General features: G+C 35.0%; 1 protein-coding gene across 5 annotated transcripts in view; it reads left to right on the top strand.

Annotated features, from left to right (window-relative positions):
* Positions 1 to 23,306, top strand: part of LOC138700117 (gamma-tubulin complex component 2-like) — a 233,502-nt gene that overhangs the window by 8,873 nt on the left and 201,323 nt on the right. For all 5 annotated transcript variants that reach the window (XM_069826441.1, XM_069826442.1, XM_069826439.1 and 2 more), the window contains exons 2-3: positions 1,057 to 1,224; positions 14,987 to 15,182. In XM_069826441.1, coding sequence (XP_069682542.1) covers positions 1,057 to 1,224; positions 14,987 to 15,182 — 364 coding nt within the window. The remainder of the gene's footprint in view (positions 1 to 1,056; positions 1,225 to 14,986; positions 15,183 to 23,306) is intronic.

Here is a 23,306-nt window from a genome sequence, read left to right on the forward strand (position 1 = left end):
GCATAGAATTGGAATATATCAGTCCCCTAACTGGCCATTGTGCAACTCAAACCAAGAAATGGATTCGGAACACCTCAAAATCTGTGCTTCAGTGGCTGACCATGATAGTATCTTTGAAAAATATTGGAGTTCAAGAGGTCAAATGACTTTATTGTCAAGTGCCTGGCATTAGAAAACAACAAAAACATTCTAATGCATTGTTGTCGCCCCCCTCCTCCTCTACTTGTTACAAATAAGACACTCGATAGGTCCAGGACGCAATACTAGGGAAGCTGACCATTTCCCTAAGTAAGTAATTCGTCCTGGACCTTTCACATGTGTTGGTAATTTAATTAGTAACAAGTAGGAGGGGAGGCTTATAACAGTGCATTAGAATGTATAGGTAAGTATCAAACGATTTTTTTGTTGAAAGTAGGCTATTTGTGTTTGCAAATTAAAACCACGTGTTTATCACTATAGCCTACCTATATATCTCACAAAAGCCAGTGAAGCAAAAGACAATATTGTGATTTCTCTTCCAGAGAATTACATTTCAGCAGTTTCAAGTGAGCAGATTTGACATTGTATTACGAGCATTTTTAGGCCAGGAAATTTATGTGGTCGCTCCGTTGTAGTTTCATGGCATACAAGTTGTATTTTACTAAATTCAAAGAGCTTGAAATTTTGTACAGTACATGGATGTGTGAATGCATGTATGTGTATGCATGCGCGTGAACAATGTTTATTTTTAAATAAAATGAATGGCAAGAGAGTTTGTCATATTTATGATAGCGATATATCCAGGATATGATGTCATGCATGTGCATAGAAAAATTCCATATGAACAATTTTTTCATCTAAATTGTGTCTGGAAAAGGGTTTCTCATTTATTTGTTTATTTCATTAAGTAATAAAAAACACAAACGAAATAAAAATCGACAGTTTGTGAAATTCATTTGGTATGTGCATAGAATTACATGTAAAGCACTTTGTGCTTACGTAGAGTCTCTGCCTCTGTTAAACTCTTATAAAATATAATAATTACTGTGATGAATGAATCTCAGTTATATGTTACAGCTCAACAGCGTCACCAGAGTACTTTGTTGAGAACTTGCAAAGGGCCGCTTTGACTGCGGCCTCATCTACCTATAATCATGCGACACAAAGTTGTGTCAGACAGCTTGCTCAAAACAGCCCTAACCCTGAGAACTTCATTGCCAAGTACGAGGAGCTGAAAACCAAAAAGTAAGACTCTCTGTAAACTCTATTTTGTGATAAGTCAGTTTTATTTATGTATTTATTTAAATTCTAGCAATATTGCTGCTAGGTATATGTCTTTAATGAACACTATCCTGTGCTGGATTTTTGAACTTGATTTGGCATAATGTATGCTAACCTAAGTCCTCCTCTCGATTATATGCTATTGTTACAGTTTTATATTTATTGATTATCTCGGAAACAGTACCCAATAAAACTTTCTAACATTCCTTCATGCTGTATCATTTCCTTTGGACACAATTATAATTAAGTATTTTTACAAGTCTATAAACTCGTCTATTACATTTTGAAAATGCATTATCCTGGTTTTTGTACGTACAGTATGTCATTCTATGAAAAATAATCTGATGCAAATTACAGTCCTTTACCATTTTCTTTTGTTCTGATTATCCACACACATTTAGTCCTATAAGAGAGTAACTCAAAACTAATGTACAGTAGGTCTATATATAAATATCGACTAGTTTTTAATGTAGGATTCTGTGAAAATAGAAAATATTGGATAATTTTGGCATATGCTGCTGGGTAATTCCATGATAAAATGGACAAAAATGTTGATTTTCTGATTTTATTGAATCTTTAATGTTTATAGATGAAATGAAAGAGAATTTAATACACTTTTATTTCCAGAATGAATTTTTGTATTATCAAGTTATGTTACTTACTTTTAGCACCAGTTTAAAGAATGAGTCTTGAAAGGTATTTTGCTCATTTCAAAATGCCCCATTTGCAACGCTGCTTTTAAGTTGGTAAACCTGTTTGGTAATGATTGCACTGTTGTAGATACCTGCTGCTATTTGCTTTTGAGCTTCTAACATCACTTTTGAGGTAAAATATGCTATTATTGATCATAAATTACAATTATTTAAGCATACCTATGGCTTGCATTAGTCTGTAACCAAAATTTATTTATTTTTTATCTGGTGAAGTAAATAATTATCAACTTGAACTTATTTACATTTTGACTGTAGTGTGGGATCTAACCTACACAGCAATAGCAGTAAAAATTTTCAAATCCAAAAATCGTCCAATCTATTATGGTTACAGACTAACAGAGGCTAAACATCCAAAATGAACTTTGCCATGGGTAAAAGACAGTAGTAAAGGCAAAATGAAACAAGTCAATTTTTATGTTCCTTTTTAGGTTATGTAACATGGCTAAGACATCGAAAGAGAAAATACAAGCATTTAGGGCAAAATTAAGTGATGTTAAAAAGAAAGAAATTCGTGAGAAGGATTAGATTGCATAAAGCATCAGAAAGGTCGAAGAGAAGTAAAAAACAAATAGCTATTGATCGTGAGAAAGCACGCATTAGTATGCAGAAATTGCATGCATTAAGAAAAAGCCAAGTCAAACAAAGTGAAGTGCCTAATAATGGAGATTCAGAAGAAATTTCATCTACAAGCAAAACAGCATATGGTTCTAACCTGTCACTGTACAAGGCTGTCAGTCGTGCTAAATTGGCATTGCCAAAGAGTCCTCGAAAGAAAAAACTGTGGTTAGGAAGTTAGCAAAGTCATTTGGAATTGCAGAAGACAAAAATGAAGTCATCAAAGGAACTCCAGCATTGATAAACGAAGCAAAAGAACGTGTAATAGAATTTTATCAACGTGATGATATTTCATGTATGACACCTGGACGAAAAGACTTTATAAATGTCACCAATGATGATGGCACTAAAAGCAAAGTTCAACGCTGCTACCTCCTCTACAGCATAAGAGAGTGTTTTGAGCTCTTCCAAGCAGATAATGTAGGTGAGAATGCTGTAAAAGTCAGCAAGTCCAAGTTTTTTGAATTACGGCCAAAGTTTTGTTTACCTATAGGCAAGACCCCTACAAATGCATGTCTCTGCATGTATCACGAGAACATGGCATTGCTTGTAAGTGCTTTAAAAAAATTCTATCCAGATCTTTTACCTATTACGGATTTCATGGTCTGTGATATTGGAAATTCTGAGTGTGTCAATAGGAAATGCAGCATATGTACACGCAAAGTCGAAACACTTTTAGCTACCACAGATGAAGACACACTTTCTGAACCACTACTGTACCACCAATGGATAAGAGATAGTGAAGGCAAAATGATAAAATGCTGTATTGAAGATTCTACTGTCAATGATGCACTTAAAGCTTTAACTGTTATGTCACCAAAGTACATCTTCCATTGTTATGTGAATAAAAAGCAATCTACTTATTTTAGAATGCTTCTTGAAAATGCTTCTGATACTGAAGTTCTCCTCCAGGTAGACTTCAGCGAGAACTACAGCATCATCCATCAAAATGAGGTGTAAAGTGCACATTGGTCGCATGATCAAGTAACTTTGTTCACAGCATGCTTTTGGTACAAAGATAAGGTGAAAAGGTATGCGATTGTATCTGACTATATGACACATGACAAGTATGCTGATGCACAATTTGTTAATGTACTTGTTGATGAACTTAAAAGTTTTTCTCCAAATGTCAGAATCCTTAATATTTTTTCTGACGGAGCTGCTCAACATTTTAAACAGCGGTTCGCTTTATCTTTGGCGACTACTGCTCCAGTTCCCATTAACTGGCACTTCTTTGCCACTTCTCATGGCAAAGGGGCAGTTGATGGGATAGGTGGTACAGTGAAACGGAATGTATTTGATAGTGTGCGAGCAGGTTGTTTTGATCCCATTGATGCCAGATCTTTTTCGGAATGCGCAAGAGCTATATCAGGGAAGACAACCATCTTGTTTATTTCCAGAAATGACATTGAAAACAAGAAAAAAGACCTCGACATTTTGTGGAATGGAATTGAGAAACTCCCTGACATACATAAGCTTCACTGCATCCGGGCACAACAACCCTTCGTTGCAAAAATATCAGTAATTTCCGAAGAAGAGGGGGTCATTGTTTGCCTTTAAAACTGAAGCATTCCATGATGTAAATCCAACAGTAACACCAACTGAGAACTCCAAAGAACCAGTGTGTCATATCAAATGTGAAAACTGGTATGCAGTGGATTGGCCACGATTTCAATACTGGTTTATTGGCCGAACCATATCTGTTGAAGAAGACAAAATTATGTTCCAATTTCTTCATCAGAAGAATCCTGAGCTAAATCAGTTTGAGGAAGTTAATGACATTGCTTATGCTGATCCTCACAACATATTCTACTGTATATCAGAACCTCCATATCCAATGTCATCTACAAGGTCTCGATATCTCAAGATCAGTAACTGTGACTTCAAGAACATTAAAACCCTCTTTGTAAATAGGAATAAAGTATAATCTGTGTTTTGTTCAAGAACATTAATGTAATTTTAGTGGTTTGTTTATTTAATATATTAATGCACGGTACTATACTCTACATATTGTTTAGTTAGTTTTGATAGCATTATTTAATACATTTAATGAACAACTTGTAAATATTCACTTAAGTTCTTTTATACAACTGTTTTCCTTTTTAATCTTCAAACTAGGTCGTTATTTGAATAAAAATGTTGTACTTATTTGAGGTGAATACAATGTGGACAAAAAATGTTAGTCTGTAACAAATATAACAGTAAATATATTATGTACGGGTAATCTATTTTGATAATGTGATATGGTATCCTTTGCTATTGAATGTACTCTACAAGGTGAAGTATAAAACACATGTCCTAAGATACTTTATACAGTGAAATTTCTACTTATTTCAACCATTGAATAATCTTGTCCATTCTCTGTTAGTCTGTAACTAAATGTTTAAGATGATCCAGAATTTGTAAACTACTTAAAATACAGCAGGTAAACATATTATTTGAAAGCGCAAGTTCTTTTCTACCAATTGATATCAAATTCATGGCAAATCACGTGCTTAAGATGCAAAGCACGAATATAGAAGTTTATTAATGTTGTATAAATGTTAGTCTGTAACCATGGAATTGCCCTGCTACATAAAAAGTTAAATTTTGATAAAAACAGCATTTTGTTCAAAATTTTCTTGTCTCTACTTGGTATATTGCATAACTAGATTTCAGGAAGTTATTTCAAACTCACAAATTGAAATGTTCAAAAATACTCCCCTTCCAAAACATATAATGTATAATAAAAATATGTGTATGCAGGGGCGGATGCAAGGGGGGGGGATTAAGGGGATATATCCCCTCCCGAAATTTTGAGCAAAATACGAAACAAGAAACAAAAATAATATTAATATTAATTTGTGAATGTACATAGGAATTAGAGGGTTTTCCACGTAAATTCTCTTTGCTAAAATGTTAAATTCCAAGAACTGCAGGAAGACAAACGCAGCGTTCTTACTTCAAGACAGAGACTCATGAAGAGTATTTTAGGCTTTTAATTTTCCTTCTCTTCTTAGATTATTTCATTAGTCAGCTCAAGGACAGGTTTTTAAATCATAAGGGAATCCTAAAGTCTATACAAACTTTTCTGCCTAAAAACATAGTGCGAGCATCAGATGAAGATTTAGAAACTGCTGTTGAGGCTATAGTAAATCAGTGGCCCAATGATGTTGATGCATCACTGGAGTATTTCTTCAATGAATTGAAGATGTGGAGAAGAAATTTCCTTGATCAGAAAAATCTTCACCTAATACCTACTGATTTTATATAATCTTTGAACAGGTGCAATGAAATTATTTTTCCCTGCACTCGCAAGGCGCTGAACTTTTCTACACGTTGCCTGTAAATACAGCAACACCAGAATGGTCGTTCTCAACATTGCGGTATTTGAAGACTTACTTGAGGAGCACGATGGGAGCAGACAGATTAAATGGACTGGCCTTGATGTATATACTGTATATAAAAATGTAGAAGTGAAAGCTCATGCAGTGCTGGATGAAATGTCTAAAAAGCCTCGTCACTTTCTTCTGTAAATGTCATTCTGTCATTGTTTTTGTATTGCAGTCATTGTAAATGTTAAAATTTAAAAATTATGGTTTATTTAACAACGCTCGCAATTGCCGAGGTTATATCAGCGTTGCCGGTGTGCCGGAATTTTTCCCTCAGGACTTCTTTTACATGCCAGTAAATCGACTGATATGAGGCCTGTCGCATTTAAACACACTTAAATGCCATCGAGCTAGGATCGGATAGAACCCGCAACTTCGAGCACAGAAGGCTATACCGACTACGCTACTCAGGCCAACTTGTAAATGTTTGTGACTCGGAAACAAATTGTGAGTATATAAACTTATTTCTCACTAGCCGTACCTGTGCGCTCCGCTGCACCCGTTAGAAATAAATATTAAGTAATTACATAATTAAAATAGGACATTTGATCTAGGGAACATTCGTGTTTGATAGAAGGATAAATCGTTTAATATGTTACTTAATTTAAATTGTATTTAAAATATTAAAATGCGATCATTTTGATCCAGAGACCACTCATTTGGTGCAATGACAATTCCTTTAACATGTTTCTTAATTGTTATTACCAATTATTTTTGGAAAAGCGAAAATTAACAGAAAAATTTTGGCTACAGATTTATTATTATGTTTATATTATATTATATTATGAAAAAGTGTGTTGATAACGGATGTACTCGAATTAGAAAGTTTTTAATTTGTTGTGGGAGCTCTTGAATCTCAGGAGGAACAACTTTTACAACAGCGCAACATAATCTGCTTGGCTCATTACCCAATTTTTTTTGCATTGCATTTATTGCAGATGTATTTTATGTATTTTAACACGATTCAATTGAGCATAGTTAAAATTTGAATTATAAAATAATGGATTGCTAAGCTAATGTGCTATTACTGCATACTAAATCAATACACTCTCGTTGTTCGTTAATTCTCTGAGATAAAAATGAATATGTTCATAAACATTATTATAAGAAATACAGGAAATGAATATACAGAATAACCTATCAAGTTTTCTGTGCATAAGAAGCTATTTTAATCTTACCTGTCCTCAATTCACTCACAAGTTACTGTAATAACATTATAGCATTATGTCCATCCAGAGAAACTACACTTTCCAATGATGAAATAATAATTAATCATACAAATCGGTTAATTTAGCTTCTGATATTACTTCACAGAAACACAGAAACATTGTCTGTAGGCTATGTTTCATAGCTTTCGATTGTTGTGTCCAAGGCCCCTTATAGACGAAGTCATTTGTTTTTTATTTCAATACACCGCCTTAGATGACAGTTATTTTAATTTTAAAACTCATTTATCTCATTAAATATCAGTCCTATCAAAATTTTTCAGAGAACAAAACTTATCAGAAATCATTTTTAAAGAAACGTTTGTTGTGTAACATATTTCATAAAAATCAATAATAAGCGAGATATTTCGATTTATTTAATTCAGGCCCCCTTATAACCCCCCTTTTAAATAACGTATTTTGAATGCCATATAGTCTATAATCTAAGCTACAACGAACTTAATTTATATTCCAATTTTCATCGAAATCGGTTCAGCCATTATCGCGTGAAAAGGTAACAAACATACAGACAGACAGACATACAAACAAAATTTTCAAAAAAGCGATTTTGGGTTTCAGGGTGGTTAATTATATATGTTAGGACCAATTATTTTTGGAAAATCGAAAATTACCAGAAAAATTTCGGCTACAGATTTATTATTAGTATAGATTACTCCATTTTTACTATCTCCTCAAATCCCTCCCCGAAAAAAAATCCTGCATCCGCCCCTGGGTGTATGCATATATAGGTATGTCTGTTATATTTTAATAAAATGTTCGTATCAAGTTGAAATCTCGCATTGTTAATGCAGGGGCCTGCAAAAAAAAAAAAAATCGGGTCCACTCAAAGAAGATGTAAAATCTATCAATAATTAATATAAATTTAAGAGCAGCAGGTAGAAGTACATAATGCAATATATATCTGTACCATATAAAAAGAAATTACCATACTTACTGGCATAATAGATGCCATCACATTGTCAATTTCCAAGCAAAACACATTAAGTCAAAAATATTACTTCTAATAAAATGGCGTACCGGTATATAATGTACATAATGGAGTCTGCCAAGTTAGCTCTGTGGTAGCGCGTCTGCCTCCAGACTAGCTGGCCTGGATTTGATTCCTGGCGGGGTCAGAAATTTTCATGTAAAATTTCTACCTTGGGACTTGAAGAAATGGTGGTGCACAACTTTTAATCACTAAATTCGTCATTTGGATGGGGACTTTAAGCCTGGTGGCCTCCTTGGTGCTAATTGACAGGAGTAGGCTACGTGCCGGCACTGGGTTTCCCCCTCTCCCTTCCTCACCTTAATCATTCTCACCCATTCCCTAAACTACACTTAACTTATACTTACACGAACACTTACACATACACTCACCTCATCCTAGTACACGACATAACTCTTCACAGATACACATCATGCATAAGGTGGCCCGCTGAAGTGGTGTGCAACTTGAAAATGGGTTGCAGTCCTGTCGTCTATCTGCAATATGCAGAACCTGAATCACGCAAGTGAAGTGGGTAAGTATTAGACACATACGTGCATGCATGCACATACACACAAACACACACACACACTCTATCTTCCCCCACTCCCTTCCCGTTCCCATTCCTTATCACCTCTCTCCCCCCCTCTCCTCTCGCCCCATCCCCTCCACTCCCCTCTTCTCTCGCCCCATCCCCTCCCCTCCCCTCCCCCTCCGCATCTCCCCCTCTCTCTCCCCCCTCTCCCTCTTTTTTTTTTATTAAAAATAAAATTTTGAGGATTCAATTTTGTAAGGAATTTTCAAATGCCTCTTTTTTTAGAAGTAATATTTTTTATTTAATGTATTTTGCTTTATATATATATATATATATATATATATATATATATATATAATGTAATGTACACACCCTAATTTTTTACACTAATATGTAGGGGAAATAATGCTATCTGTGGTAATATACAATCTTAATGCTGGATGCACTTCTCATGCTTAAAGTTTTAAAACAAAGAGTTAATTTATTACGATTGGTTCTTTTTAACATGCAAAAATGGATTGTGATTAGTTCTTTTTGATAGTTTAAAAACTTTCAACTGCTATGAGCAGCATTTATGTCGATTGTTGTCTCTTATAGTGTTGCTTGCTTCATTTGTGTTCTGTGATTCTTATTGTGTTGCTTCATAATGAACCCCAAGAAGTGTAAATAAACAAGTTACAAGCTAGAAAGTAATTAAATTTGCAGAAGTTCACAAAAATAGGACTGGCAGTCCAGAATTTACAGTTTAATGATGATGATAATAATAATAATAATAATAATAATAATAATAATTTTTATTAGCCAAAAATAAACATACATAGACGTTACAGGCTTCTTTATAGAAAAACAAAACAACAAGAAACACAATACATGATATACAACACAAGTACCAGTATATAGCAGGAAAAAAAAGGGGGGGCCCACTTAAACATACAGGTTTGCCAGATTTCAGGAATGGAAAAAGGAAAAAATTGTCTGAATTATTGGTTATTTAACCAAAGTTAATAAATGGAGTTTCGGGAAAAACACGTTAGAAGATATTGAAACATTTTTAATCATGGAAACATATTTAATTCTTGCGAACTTGATAACCACACATATAATAAAGTTTCATGTACTGATTCATACTATGTTCATAAATGTGCGTTATAAGCAATATTATGGATGTTATTCCAATATTGCACTTAGTCGAAATAGAAACGATCGCATTATAGTCATGCATCAATCAGTTAAGCACCAAGATACAGCACTTACATTGTTGATACATATTGCTGTGGCATATATTGATGTGCATCACTCATTTAAATGCCGAGAAAGGGCATGTATATGGTTGATGCATTATACTAAGCTAGGCATATAAACAATAAATTAATTAATGCCCAAATACACTTTAATAGTACAATAAACTTTATACAAAACAATTGGAACAATAATACTGATAGGACAATATTGTGAACAATTTTATAAACAAACTTTTGATAGGTCTGTAAAGTCCACACCTGTGGAGTAACGGTCGCGCGTCTGGCTGCGAAACCAGGTGGCCTGGGTTCGAATCCCGGTCGGGGCAAGTTACCTGGTTGAGGTTTTTTCTGGGGTTTTCCCTCAACCCAATACGAGCAAATGCTGGGTAACTTTCAGTGCTGGACCCCGGACTCATTTCACCGGCATTATCACCTTCATTTCATTCAGACGCTAAATAACCTAGATGTTGATACAGCGTCGTAAAATAACCCCCCAAAAAAAAAGAAGATAGGTCTGTAAATGAAATATTTTACGATATACTGTAGTATTTTCCAAAACTTCCACATTATGTTCTAATGAACTGTATACTTCATTTTTCTTCATTTCCACTGAACAAAACAACATAATCATAGTAGAATATATTACTATCAGTTTTAAATAACACGAAATCCTCCATCAGTGACATTTCCAGTGAGGCACCAATATTACGCACATAGATTAAAAACACATTCCAGTGATCTTAAGAAATTTTGGCACACTATAAAAAAAGCTACTAACAATAATTTCAAAATATTATAAAAGTTTATCGAGTTTAGTAAAGTATGACCTAATATCACCAGAACAGTTTGGTTTTCGTACCAGTACCGAGAATGCCCTTTCTTTATTTCTCATATAGAATAAATATATTACTTCTAAATTGAGCTCTGCCTGTTATGCATTAAGATCCTTATCTTCTATTGATGATATAAACACACTTAAAATGATATACAGTACTTTGCATACTTTCGTTGTGCAATGAAATATGGATTAATATTCAAGAAAAACTCGTATGAAGCTAAATATATCTTTGTTTTGCAAAAGAAAGTGCTAAGAATAATGACAGGTATGCATAAGAGACACCATGTAAACAAGTTTTGAAACATTTAGAGATACTGACCTTACCCTTGTGAGTACATTCTTTTTCTGATGAATGATCATTAATAATATTAATACTCATACACAATACAAGTCAGATCTCCATCTACCCTCTGTTAGTCTTGAGTTTTTGAAGGGCCTAGAAAAAAAGGTTAGAATTAACAACATTTGTCCATATTTATCCATTCTACTCCAGACCAAACAAATCAAAACAACTCCAATAGATTCTATGAGATTCCTCACTAATATTATATTAACAGCATCAAAATGACAATAGAAGAAAAAGCACTGATTCAATATGAAAAACTTATCAGATTACCAGGAAACAATTGACATTCATACAGTCCTCTCTGTAGATTAAAAACTCAGAGTTTCATATCCATGGTTCAAGAATTAAAACAGAAAATCAATATACCGAATTTAAAAGAAAACTTACAAATTAAACCAAACCCTTTAACTCTATTAAATATAGAGTATAATCGAAATTTAACAGAAGAAATACTGAAATTAGAAGTAAACACTAAAATAATGAAATAATTGTCTTTAGAGACAATTAATATTAGGAATCCTCCACAAAACTGGCTTCATTTATACACCGACGGATCCTTGATCTCCAGAGAACAAGGTGCTGGTGCAGGTGTTACGTGCTGTCTCTTCTCACTTTATAGATCTCTTGGATATGGAACAACAAGTTTTGATGGAGAAATAATTGCAATAAGTGAAAGTCTCAGGAATCTTCTATCCCACATCAATAAATTTAAGAATACAGTTATATTGTCAGACTCCAAAGCAGCTATTCTATCAATAGTCTCTAAACACACACCTTCATCTCAAACAGCAGAAATAACTAAAATGCTCTCTCAATTAATATCACTCAATAAAAGAATTGTATTCCAATAGATACCATCCCATTGTGGAATCCTGGGGAACGAGAATGTGGATGCTTTAGCAAAGCAGGGCAGCACTGCTACTTACAGACCTGTTACTAAATCTACGTATTACTCTGTGAAAAGATTTATTAAATCTACATACTTAGACTTCAGCAAACAAAATTTGATAATACAATCCCAAGGGAAAAATGGAACTCTCTGCATCATAATCCACAGTTAATTCCGGATTTACCACGAAAATTGTCTGTAGCTGCATTTAGATTGGCAACAGGTCATGACTGTTTGGCCAAAGATCTGCATAGAATTGGAATATATCAGTCCCCTAACTGCCCATTGTGCAACTCAAACCAAGAAATTGATTCGGAACACCTCAAAATCTGTGTTTCATTGGCTGGCCATGATAATATCTTTGAAAAATATTGGAGTGCAAGAGGTCAAATGACTTTATTGTCAAACACCTGGCATTAGAAAACAACAACAACTCCAGACCATTCCAAGTGGGCAGCCCCCGTGATGCCCCGTGGCTGCCCTGGGTTCGTTGGACTCATACCAAGCCCTGGAGGGAGACAGCAAGTGAGTGGGAAAGAGATCGAATACCGATCACTGAGAGGGTTGCACTCGTGCAAGGAGTAGAGTGAGCCAGTGAGGTACATATATGGATGGCACATTTTATGACACATAAGAAGAATTCAAGAATTGCAACAATTGGCCATTACAAAATAATACAACAAAAATAAAATTGTCCTTTTGTTCTGTAATTAGGAAGACAATGACATTTCTTTGATTTCTTTCCGTTTCACCTATATCAGGGAATATTGTTTGACTAGAATGAATGCATAACACTGATTCCAACGCAACATTGAACAAACATGACCTAGGTTTACTCTTATTCAGGTTAATGACTGAGAATATGTGTTCGCAAAGGTATATACAGGCAAACGTAACAATTAACTTGCATGTCAATGCGTGGATAAACAGAAACTCTTTTTGTTCCAAGTTCTTATAAAATGCAACGAGGCCGCCTGGAATATTGTAATATCTATCTTTCAAAATTGTGCGACACTGAAGCCTTATCAATTCTCTTTGGAATTTGACTGGAGCCTGCTCAAAATTTACAGAAAAGGGCGTCATAAAAATGTTTACAAAGTTCCTACACGCGGTGACAGATTGTTTTTGGAGAGAGACTAATTGACTCGAATAATGTCACCAGGAAAGGACACAATATCTCTGAAGTTGAAATCATGCACTCCTTTACAAACATTTCTTGCCGGCTACTTTTGGCGATATTTAGGACAGCATGGACAGCTCTTTCGGAACTTGGCTTAATGTGCTGCGAAAGAAAGGGAAATTAATTTTTAATGACTTCGTCACTATACAAAAAATACATACACTACATAGTTAAACGGACAGAAAATCCTTTTACAGTGTAACAAACGTTTTCATACTAATTCCCATACATTGTTAACAACTGTTCAAAATAAACTATAACCTAACCATTAATTTAATCATATTGCCCTTAGAATACTTACTTAGTTGAAATGATATTTACCTCATCGTAAGAAGAATGCATTTCGACCTTTAGTTTCGTTATTAATGCCTTCCTCTTTTCGCCAATAATATGAGCATGGGTATCGGAATGTTTAACTTCAAAGTGACACTTAATGTTGTACGTTTTTGTCTGTACATTGATATGACATATTAAACATTGAACATTATTGTCGTCAGATTAGACAAGATACAAGCCCTTCCTAGAGCGGTTAAATCCTGAACCGACTGTTTTCTCTTCATTCTTATTCAAAACAGTTAAGCATAAACGATAGTACACCATATGGATGAATGAATGACTGATGGAACACATAATCCAGCAATGCCTGCAGAATATCATCCAACAGACGAGTAGAGTTGATGATCGTATGCATTCATACTCCACCACAGTCGCAGCGACAGAGAGGAATGGGGGTCCGCCCAGGACAGACATAGGGCAGTGTCTGGGCGCCCTAGCCCTCAAATGCTGTGTTGGAATGGTCTGTTCTACTCAACTGATCAATGCCATGCTTATAATTTGAATCAATCTGCTTACTATGTATTATACTGCTTACTCGTATATTGTTTAATTTTTTATGTGTTTCACACCTCAAAGCTACACTGTTGATGTAGGATCGGTTGATTGCAATAAATGAAATTAAATGTGTATTAGATCTTTTCCTTTGTTGTATTGATGTGCATTGCCTCTCACTCTCACTGAGGGATTAGGATGCTCTACTGCTTAGGTCGCAGAGCGTTACGTTTCGTTTAGTGTTCTTAATCATCTTATGTCCATTGTTATAATTTGTTGATATCTACACTATCTACCAAAAAGTAATTGGGCACGGTTTTTGTCCCTTTAGAACCTCGTGGTACCACTTCTTGTTGCTATAACAGCAGCCACTCTGTTAGGAATGCTCTCCACTAGTTTGTGTAAGATATCCACTGGAATATGTCGTCATTCCTCTTGCAACATGGCACTCAGTTGGACAATGGAAGTTGGCCCCATGTTTCGGCGGCTACTATGCAGTGGTATGCAGACAATAATGTTCACAGGTTGAACTGGCCTTCACAGAGTCCTGATCTCAATGCCATTGAGCACCTTTGGGATGAATTGGACTGCGATTGAGGTCTCAGGAGATGCAGCCAACTTCCATTGTCCAACTGAGTGCTATATTGCAAGAGGAATGGCGACACATTCCAGTGGATATCCTACACAAACCAGTGGAGAGCATGTCTGACTGGGTGGCTGCTGTTATAGCAACAAGAGGTGGTACCACGAGGTTCTAAAGGGGCAGAAACAGTGCTCAATTACTTTTTGGTAAATATTGTATAACCATGCAGTGAAATGAATGTACTGTATTTGTTATTATTTGTGTACAATCTCTTTCAGTTTGTTTCTGTATAATGCAGTTCGTGTGTGAAAGAAATTTTTATTTACACTGTCATAGTTTTTATTTTATTACATCTTTGAAATTAAGAAGTTACCTTGTGAATATTCAATTTCAGTACTGATTGTCTTCGGCCATTTGTTCAATTATTATCGGTGATCTCAGAAGACAGAAAATTAAAGGAATGTCTAGAAAAGAATGCCAGAAAATCTAGTGCAGAATCTCACCATGTTCAGATGTCAGTAGGGAACAAGAGCTCTTCTGCAACAGACTCAAAAGTCATAAGCAGTGTCACAACAGATGATCTACCTGGAGTAAGTATTCAAAGGCTTTTTGGCTTGTGGGTTAGTTGTGATGTTGTTGTTTAGTCAACTGTCTGAAGACAGGTCTAAACACCGTAAGTGATACCAACATGGCACCACTTATGAGACAACTAGAGCAGGAGATAATGGGGTAGGGTGGCCAGTTCTTTTCCTCCTCCATTGTATACATCGCCAATTAGCTACACGTTTTACTAATCAGACTTCAGATGTATACAAACAATTATTGTTCTTCCTCTGTCACATATCGTCAAGTGAGATGTACTGCCTGATAATAGATGTACATATCAGCCAGAATCTCAATCAGAGGTGTTGTGATGTGAAGAATTCAATTTTGGATGTGGGGAGGAGTTGTAAATATAGGATGATAGCCAATATAAGTAAATTCTCTCATGGTGACTAAGTTCATAAATCTTGTGTGATATCCTCTCATTCAGAGATATGACAGTAATGTGCATAGTGAATGTATGATATAAAATTCCTTGAATTGATGAAATCTGTGCTATTATGTTGAACACTACTGCCATCACAGATTCTATGGCTGCTTTTGTCTTCCTCCTTTACATATTTTTCCCTGTGCATCTGTAGCTGAGTAATATGGCACAACCTATGGGCGAAGCAGGTGCTGAGCAGATTTTCCCTACTATGTTCTTTGCTGTTTATTTATCGTCAGCACGTTCTCTCTCTCTCTTTTTTTTTTTCTTCTTTTTAGTCGGGTATTAAGTGTTCACATGGCTTCCCAAAAGAGATGATTGTAGGGCCACAAATCTCATGACATTTGCTGATGAATAAAGTGCTGGAATTTTCACATTTCTACTTTTATATACCAGAAGATATTGTTGAGACTTAGCTAAGGTGCTGTATGATTTAAGAAATAATATAAAAGTTGGGTAATTCAAGAAAAGAAGGTAATAACTAGGGCTAGGATTCTTAGGTAAATAAATATTTTATTTGAACTGTAATAGAAACCGTAATTGTGTTCTAAGTTTCAGACAAGGTCACCTGAGTATATATTTTAAATTTTATTTCACATAAAAACACATATTTTGAGTTTTTTAATGTAAACACATGTTTTCATATATTCACACAAAAACACAAAAATTAAATGTTTATCAAATAATTTTGACAAAAGCGCCATTTCAGATTAATCATCACCCGAATATTCAGTGCAGTTGCTTACACGTGACAGCTGACAACTGTTTCTGGTATTGTCTATCTGTGGACCTATGGAACTGCAGTCTCCTCTCTCACCACAAGCAATAAGAACTGTCACCACTAAAAAATTGCACATAAACACTGATCTGTCATTTAGAAGTGCCTTGTAAGTTATCATAACACTAATTCAGGAAGCGATTATAATTTCATAAACATCAGCTGCCTTTGTTTCCGTTTCCAATCATAAACATGTCTCTACAGAGTGCATGTTGTTTCTCAATTGTCAGAGTGCTCTTTTTCCCAGTACAAGGCAGTATTCCACGATAATCATTGGTCATTTGTAATGGACAGCTTGAGAATGAACCTCTTTGTATACTGTAATTCTTAAGCAGTTGGCGAGATAGCATAATTTATAGAGTACTGCATATAGTTTATATTCACATAAAATAATGGAAATGTAATTAAATATTTTCCTTTTTTGTCACATATTTTCCTGATTTTTAGCACATAAAAAATAAATATTTTCTCTAGTCTTGTTTATATGATCATGGACCAACATATTATTCAAATTAAGGTAAGAGAAGGTATGCCCTATGCCCGCACCTGGATGTCAAGGTCAGGGACAAATTAATGTCAGTATTGGTGAGCTACTGATACATGATTCACACACAAGCACAAAAGTATGTTGATGCAGAAGCCATTCATTCATTCATTCATTCATAGTTTTCTGCCTAAGGGCAAATTTTTTACTGCAAACCTAGCATTTTCCAGTCTTTCCTATTTTCTGCCTTCCTCTAAGTCTCCGCATATGATCCATATATCTTAATGTCTTCTGTTATCTGAGCCATTCCATGTCAAATCAACACAACAAAGTGGACTTTTCAACCTGACCACCTCAGATTTTCATTAAATTTGGTGGGATGGTAAAGAACCTTAAGTTAATTAATTATGTACAATTTTAGCCCTCAATAATGCACGATATCCATACAGCAATTCTGTCAATACGAGAAAAAATGTAAAAATGTCGCATTCTATGTCAACAAAAATAATTCATAACTTCTCTTCTAATTGAGGTAGAATCTTAAACTTGGGCTTATTTTAAAGCTAAGGGATCATACGTTTCAATAAAAATGGGTTTGCATCAAAGTAATGAATTCTTTATTGAATGGTCACATGAAACACATTTTTACATTGAATATTTATAAATGCGGGACACAAATTATTTCGCGAAAAATGTATGTTATAGAGGTAAGAGTATTCTCCCCTTGGTGTAAGTTTCGTTTTGGAATCGTTTCAGGAATATCAGTAAAAAAATATATCAATTTATTGGTTTGTAGCACTTAAAGCCATCTTACACCAACACTGCATGCATGCGAGTTCGTACTTGTCTTATCTGCGTTGTCGATCAGTCAGGCCGTCATGAGTGGCAGTTTGTACAGTCTTCAATTTATACAAAACCAGCGATCTGTTTCAAGTGCAGTGTCGTTAGTTTTTGTAGTATGTGGTAGTTTTGTGCGATGGACTAATGGAGTCGCGTTTTAAGTTATAGGCCTATGTTTGCTGCAATCCCTTCGAGAAATCAGGGCAGTGTAATTAGAGGAAAACTTTAAGAAGTGTTATATCGTGGATGCTTAATGTATTACCTGATTTAAAACAGGAACAAAATGTGTGCGCTATGTGTCTCAAAGGAATAAAAATATAATATGATGCTATTACGCAGAATCCTCAGAATGACTCTAGTAATGAAGAATACATCGATTCTACAGCAAATGTAAGTTCATTAAATACAAGTCTTTTTGACCAAGGTGTGTTCCTTATTAAACAGAAAAGGCTACAACAAGAGAAATATAAGAGACAGAAATATGAAAATATTGTAAAAGATAAATTCTTCGATATTAAAGATGCCGAGGAACCAGGACCTTCATCAAGTCCTGATTCTGAAATTTTGTCTCAGTTGCAGGAAAATTTTCAAACTTCAGGTAAAAGTGAGAAAATCACCATTTTAACACTACTGCCTAAAAGCTGGAGCGTAAATAATATAAAAAAAGAGTTTCTTTCAGCTTTCGAATACATAATTCGGAAAGCCAAAGTCCTGGCAAAGGGAAAGGGAATTTTGTGTTCACCAAATCCGAAACCTGGAAAACCCTTGCTCGCGGCTGTTGCCGGTAAAGTTAAAGAATTCTGTTGTTCTGACGAGATAAGCAGAATGATGCCTGATAAGAAATATTTGTTGTGATTAAAGAATCAGGGAATAAATCACATGAGCAGAAATGAATTATATGCAGTGTTTAAAAATTCTAACCCTGAAATGAAGGTAATATATTCCAAATTTTCAGCTCTTAGACCAAGAAATTGTATTCTAGCTGGAGTTAGTGGAACTATACTGTCTGTGTTTGTGTCCTTATCAGAATGTAGAACTTATGCCGGAAGCAATTTATTAAAGTTTCAGGTCTATGTGGATTTCTAGAAAATTTTTGTTTATACCTTCCAACTTATCAACATTTCTTGGCTACTATGGTGTGCAATCCTCCTCATATAAAATGCTTGTTCAGGAAATGTACAGAATGTCCTGAACCATTCAAAATAAGGGAGGGTTTAGGGAAATGTTTCGAATAAAACTTCAGTGAATCAGTGACCTACAAGCAGTGGATGACGACTGACCGATCAACGCTTGAGACCATAATGAAACCCACAGACAAATTTTTCGACTGTCTCTTGGAGAAACTTGGTGATTTACTGACTCACTCATTTATATCATCTGAACAAAGTAAGTTGCTACGTGATATTAAATCATTTCTACAGCCATGCCAGCTTGTTGTGTTATGCGACTTCGCTGAAAACTATTATTTCGTAATCCAGGATGAAAGTCATATCACAGGACTAATGTGCAGACAACCAATCATACTTTCGTAATATATTATAATGAATCGTCATCCGATACAGTCTCTATTAAAAATCTGGTAATAATTTCACACTGCCCGAAATAGCTGTACATCTGTTTAAAAAATATCTAATGGAGTCATTAAAACAAACATCTGTAATTGACCACAAAAATTATGTATTTCTCCGAAGGTTTCTCTGCTCAGTATAAAAATAGGAAAAAATTTCCTGAACCTCACATTACATGAAGAAGATTTTGGATTTCCAACAGAATTGCATTAATTTTGCATATCGCATGGCAAAAGAGCATGCGACGTTGTAGATGGGACACTTGAAAGGTTTGTGGTTTGTGCTAGTTTGCAGAGACCATCCGATAAATAAGTACACCTAGGGAATTGTACGACTGGACAAGGTATCATCTCCCAAACATTAGGCTAATATCGTTTATGTGACTGAAAAAAGCTATACTGAAGAGGAAAAAATGCTTGCTCTTCGATTTACAAAATCCACCGCAGTGTCTGGAACACAAGTTTCATACAGTCCTGCTGTTTAGGATGGGTATTATACTTGCTAAGCAGTTTTAAATTGCAGCTGAAACAACTCAGCATCCTGTCTGGAAAGATGATCAGGCTATTTCATTTCAGCAATGAAAGGTAAGCATTTCTTACAGAACTTCAGGTTTAACAAAATCCATGTGACAATAATTTATTTGCGGTGATAATTAAAAAAATTCTAATTATGTACAAGTTAAATTACATAGTGACAATCAAGAATATGATCAAATATAATTAAATACAACGAATGTGTGGGACATAATTATCACGACTTATACGGTTAGCTTACGCTTGCAGTGACATAATAATTTTTATCTTTGTAACCTATGATGATTCCAAGTTGAAACTTATGAGTTCATTATATCACTAATTGAGGCGTACTATATATTTTTTTCCTTAAAATAGAACCCCCGCATTTTTAAATATGAATATATGAAAATTGTTTCACCATGTTTTTTTAGTGTAATTGAATACATGCAGAAAACAATATAAGCAATAAAAACTATCACATATTAAGAATGTATCACTCAATTTTTGTAAATTTATCTGGAGACGTTGTTGAGATATATAATTTTAATTGAAGCGGCGTGCTTACAAAAACATGATTTTTCTTCATGTTTGAAACGTCACTGACAAAACGAAAAGCACAGGACATATGAAACTCGGCAGTTTTAGTTAGCTCGGCAGGTAAAACAAACTCTCAAATTTTGAAAGAAATCTGAGTTGGTCGGGTTGAGCGCCTTGTTGATTTGATATGGAATGACCCATCTGATGTCTTCTTCTGCATCTTAAAAGATCCCAGGAGATGGGGTCCCCCAGCGTGGAGGTGAAAAGAGTGAATTTGACTAATTAGGCCCTCCGGACTTCACCAAAATTCACTGCAAGGGTTAAATATCATTTCTTCTTCTTCTTCTTCTTGGGCTCTCCAATTTCATTTGCAGAATGTTTTGGCCTACCGGTACTCTACAATTTTCCTCCATTCTTTCCTATCTTGTATATAAACCTTCCAATTTTTAATCTTCATTTCTTTCAGCTCATTTATTATAATATCCTCCCATCTGATTTTTGGTCTTCCCTGTACTCTTGTTCCTATTAGTTTCCATTTAATAATAATAATAATAATAATAATAATAATGGTTTATTTTAACTGGCAGAGTTAATGCCATTCGGCCTTCTCTTCCACTCAACCAGTGAATATATATATATATATATATATATATATATATATATATATTCAACCAGTGAATTTAAATATTTCCTTGACTAATCTTTCATTTGACATTGTGATTATATGGCCGAACCATTTTATTTTTGTGATTTAATAACATTAATAATGTTTCCAATTTTATTTAGTATATATATTTCATTATGTCTCCAAACTTTCCAACTTCCATCCCTCTCTTTGATTGGCCCATATATTTTCCTCAATAGTTTTTTTCAAATATTAATAATTTTTGGGTACCTGCTTCTTTAAGTACAAGTGCTTCACACACATATGTTATAAGTCTTATTATGGTATTGTATAACCTCAATTTTGCTTTTCTAAATAATAATTGGTCGGCCTGTGTAGCATAGTTGGTATAGCGCTGGCCTTCTGTGCTCGAGGTTGCAGGTTCGATCCCAGTCCACGTTGATGGCATTTAAGTGTGCTTAAATTTGACAGGCTCATGTCAGTAGATTTACTGGCATGTAAATCCTACGGGACAAAATTTCTGGCACACCAGCGACGCTCATACAGTAGCGTGCAAATTAATCCGAACAACGTAATTACTTATGCAAAAACACTCAAACGGGATAAAAAAAGGATCTAAGACATACCTCAGTAATCTATGTGGCCTCCCTTGTTCCTAATAACAGCTCTGAGACGATTTGGCATGGATTCCACTAATTTCCCACAAATATTCTTCATTTCTTCATCGCGAAACCATACACAAATGAGGGCAGAAATCATCTTCTCCTTTGTAGAACAATCCATTTTTTGCATTCTTCTTTTGCAAATTGACCACAAATTCTCAATGGGGTTGATGTCTGGTGAGTTGCCTGGCCAGGGGAGTACCTGAATATTCTTCTTGTTGAAGAATTCTGCAGTTTTTCGAGATGTATGGCATGGTGCCAGGTCTTGTTGGAACACACCTCTGCCATCGGAAATGATTTTTGCAGCTGGGGTACGATTCTGGTCTCCAATAAGTGAATATATTTGTCAGAATTCATCATTCGCTTGATAGGTATTAATGCTCCAGGCCCTTCATGTGTAAAACAACCCCAAAACATTACTTTAGGGGAGTATTTGGTGCTTGTTGGAGATGAGCTGCTGTTACTTTTTCGGATCCTTTCCATACGTAAGAAACACGGTGGCCGTGGACCTCGAAATGAGACTCATCGGAAAAAAGTACATTTTTCCAGTCATTCACTGTCCAGTGTTGATGTATTTTGCCCACATTAAGCGTTTTTTGCACATAACAGGGGTTAGCAGTTGCTTCTTAATAGGCTTATGAGCCCTTCGTCCAGCTTCCAAAAGCCTACACCGCACTGTTGTGACGTGAATATTCGCCCCAGTGGTAGCCATTAACTCGCGGGTTAAGTCGACAGCAGTTAGTCTAGGATTTAATTTACTTTTCCTGACAATTAAACGATCATCTGCAGGTGAAGTCTTCCTTTTCCGGCCACAGTTTCCTTTTTTCTGGGTGTGTGATGGATCCAGTCTCCCTGTATCATTTTATGATCGAATTAACAGTAGCCAAACCGATGTGACATTCTGAAACAATTTGCCTCTGTGTCATAGAAGAATGCTCTGCTAATGTTATAATTTTAGACCGTTTTCGTGGAGTTGTATCCATTTGTGAAGACGACAGAATGTACACAGGATTGCAGTATTAAGTCGTCAACACAACTGAAATGCTTATAAGTACAAAACGACAGGCAAAATGTCACATATTATAAAAAAAATAATGACAGACCTTCAACAATGGAATTAAACGTACCGCAGATGTCAATTAAAGTGGTATGAGCAGCTGTGAGGCCAACAATGACAGAAAATGTAAAAATATGTCGCGTTCGGATTAATTTGCACGCTGCTGTATAACCTCAGGAGTTGCGAGCATCATTTAAAATTTAGATAATTTACTTTTGAACAGATCTTAATTTGTGTACCTAATAGACTTTATTTCCTGATATTATTCTTCCTTCGATTTCTTTCTTATTGGAGTTATTACCGTTCACTGTTGTGCCTACATATTTAAAATAATTAATTTGTTTAATCTGTTCGTTATTAATCAATAAATTGTCTAGATTATTTTTATTTCTGATATATTCTAGATATTTTGTATATTTATTACTAGGTCATATTGTAAGGATCCATACTTTAGTTGTTCATAAATTTCAGTTAAAGACTTTTTGGTTCTGTCCATTAGTACTATGTCGTCCTCATAGACTACACAGTGTTTAGCCTTGTAGAAATATTACCTCTTAAATCCAGTTGTTTTAGCACAGTATCTATTAAAATACTAAATAGGGTAGCAGATAGGATGTC

The sequence above is a fragment of the Periplaneta americana genome, chromosome 5, assembly GCF_040183065.1.
Source record: "Periplaneta americana isolate PAMFEO1 chromosome 5, P.americana_PAMFEO1_priV1, whole genome shotgun sequence".
In the NCBI taxonomy this organism is placed as follows: domain Eukaryota; kingdom Metazoa; phylum Arthropoda; class Insecta; order Blattodea; family Blattidae; genus Periplaneta; species Periplaneta americana.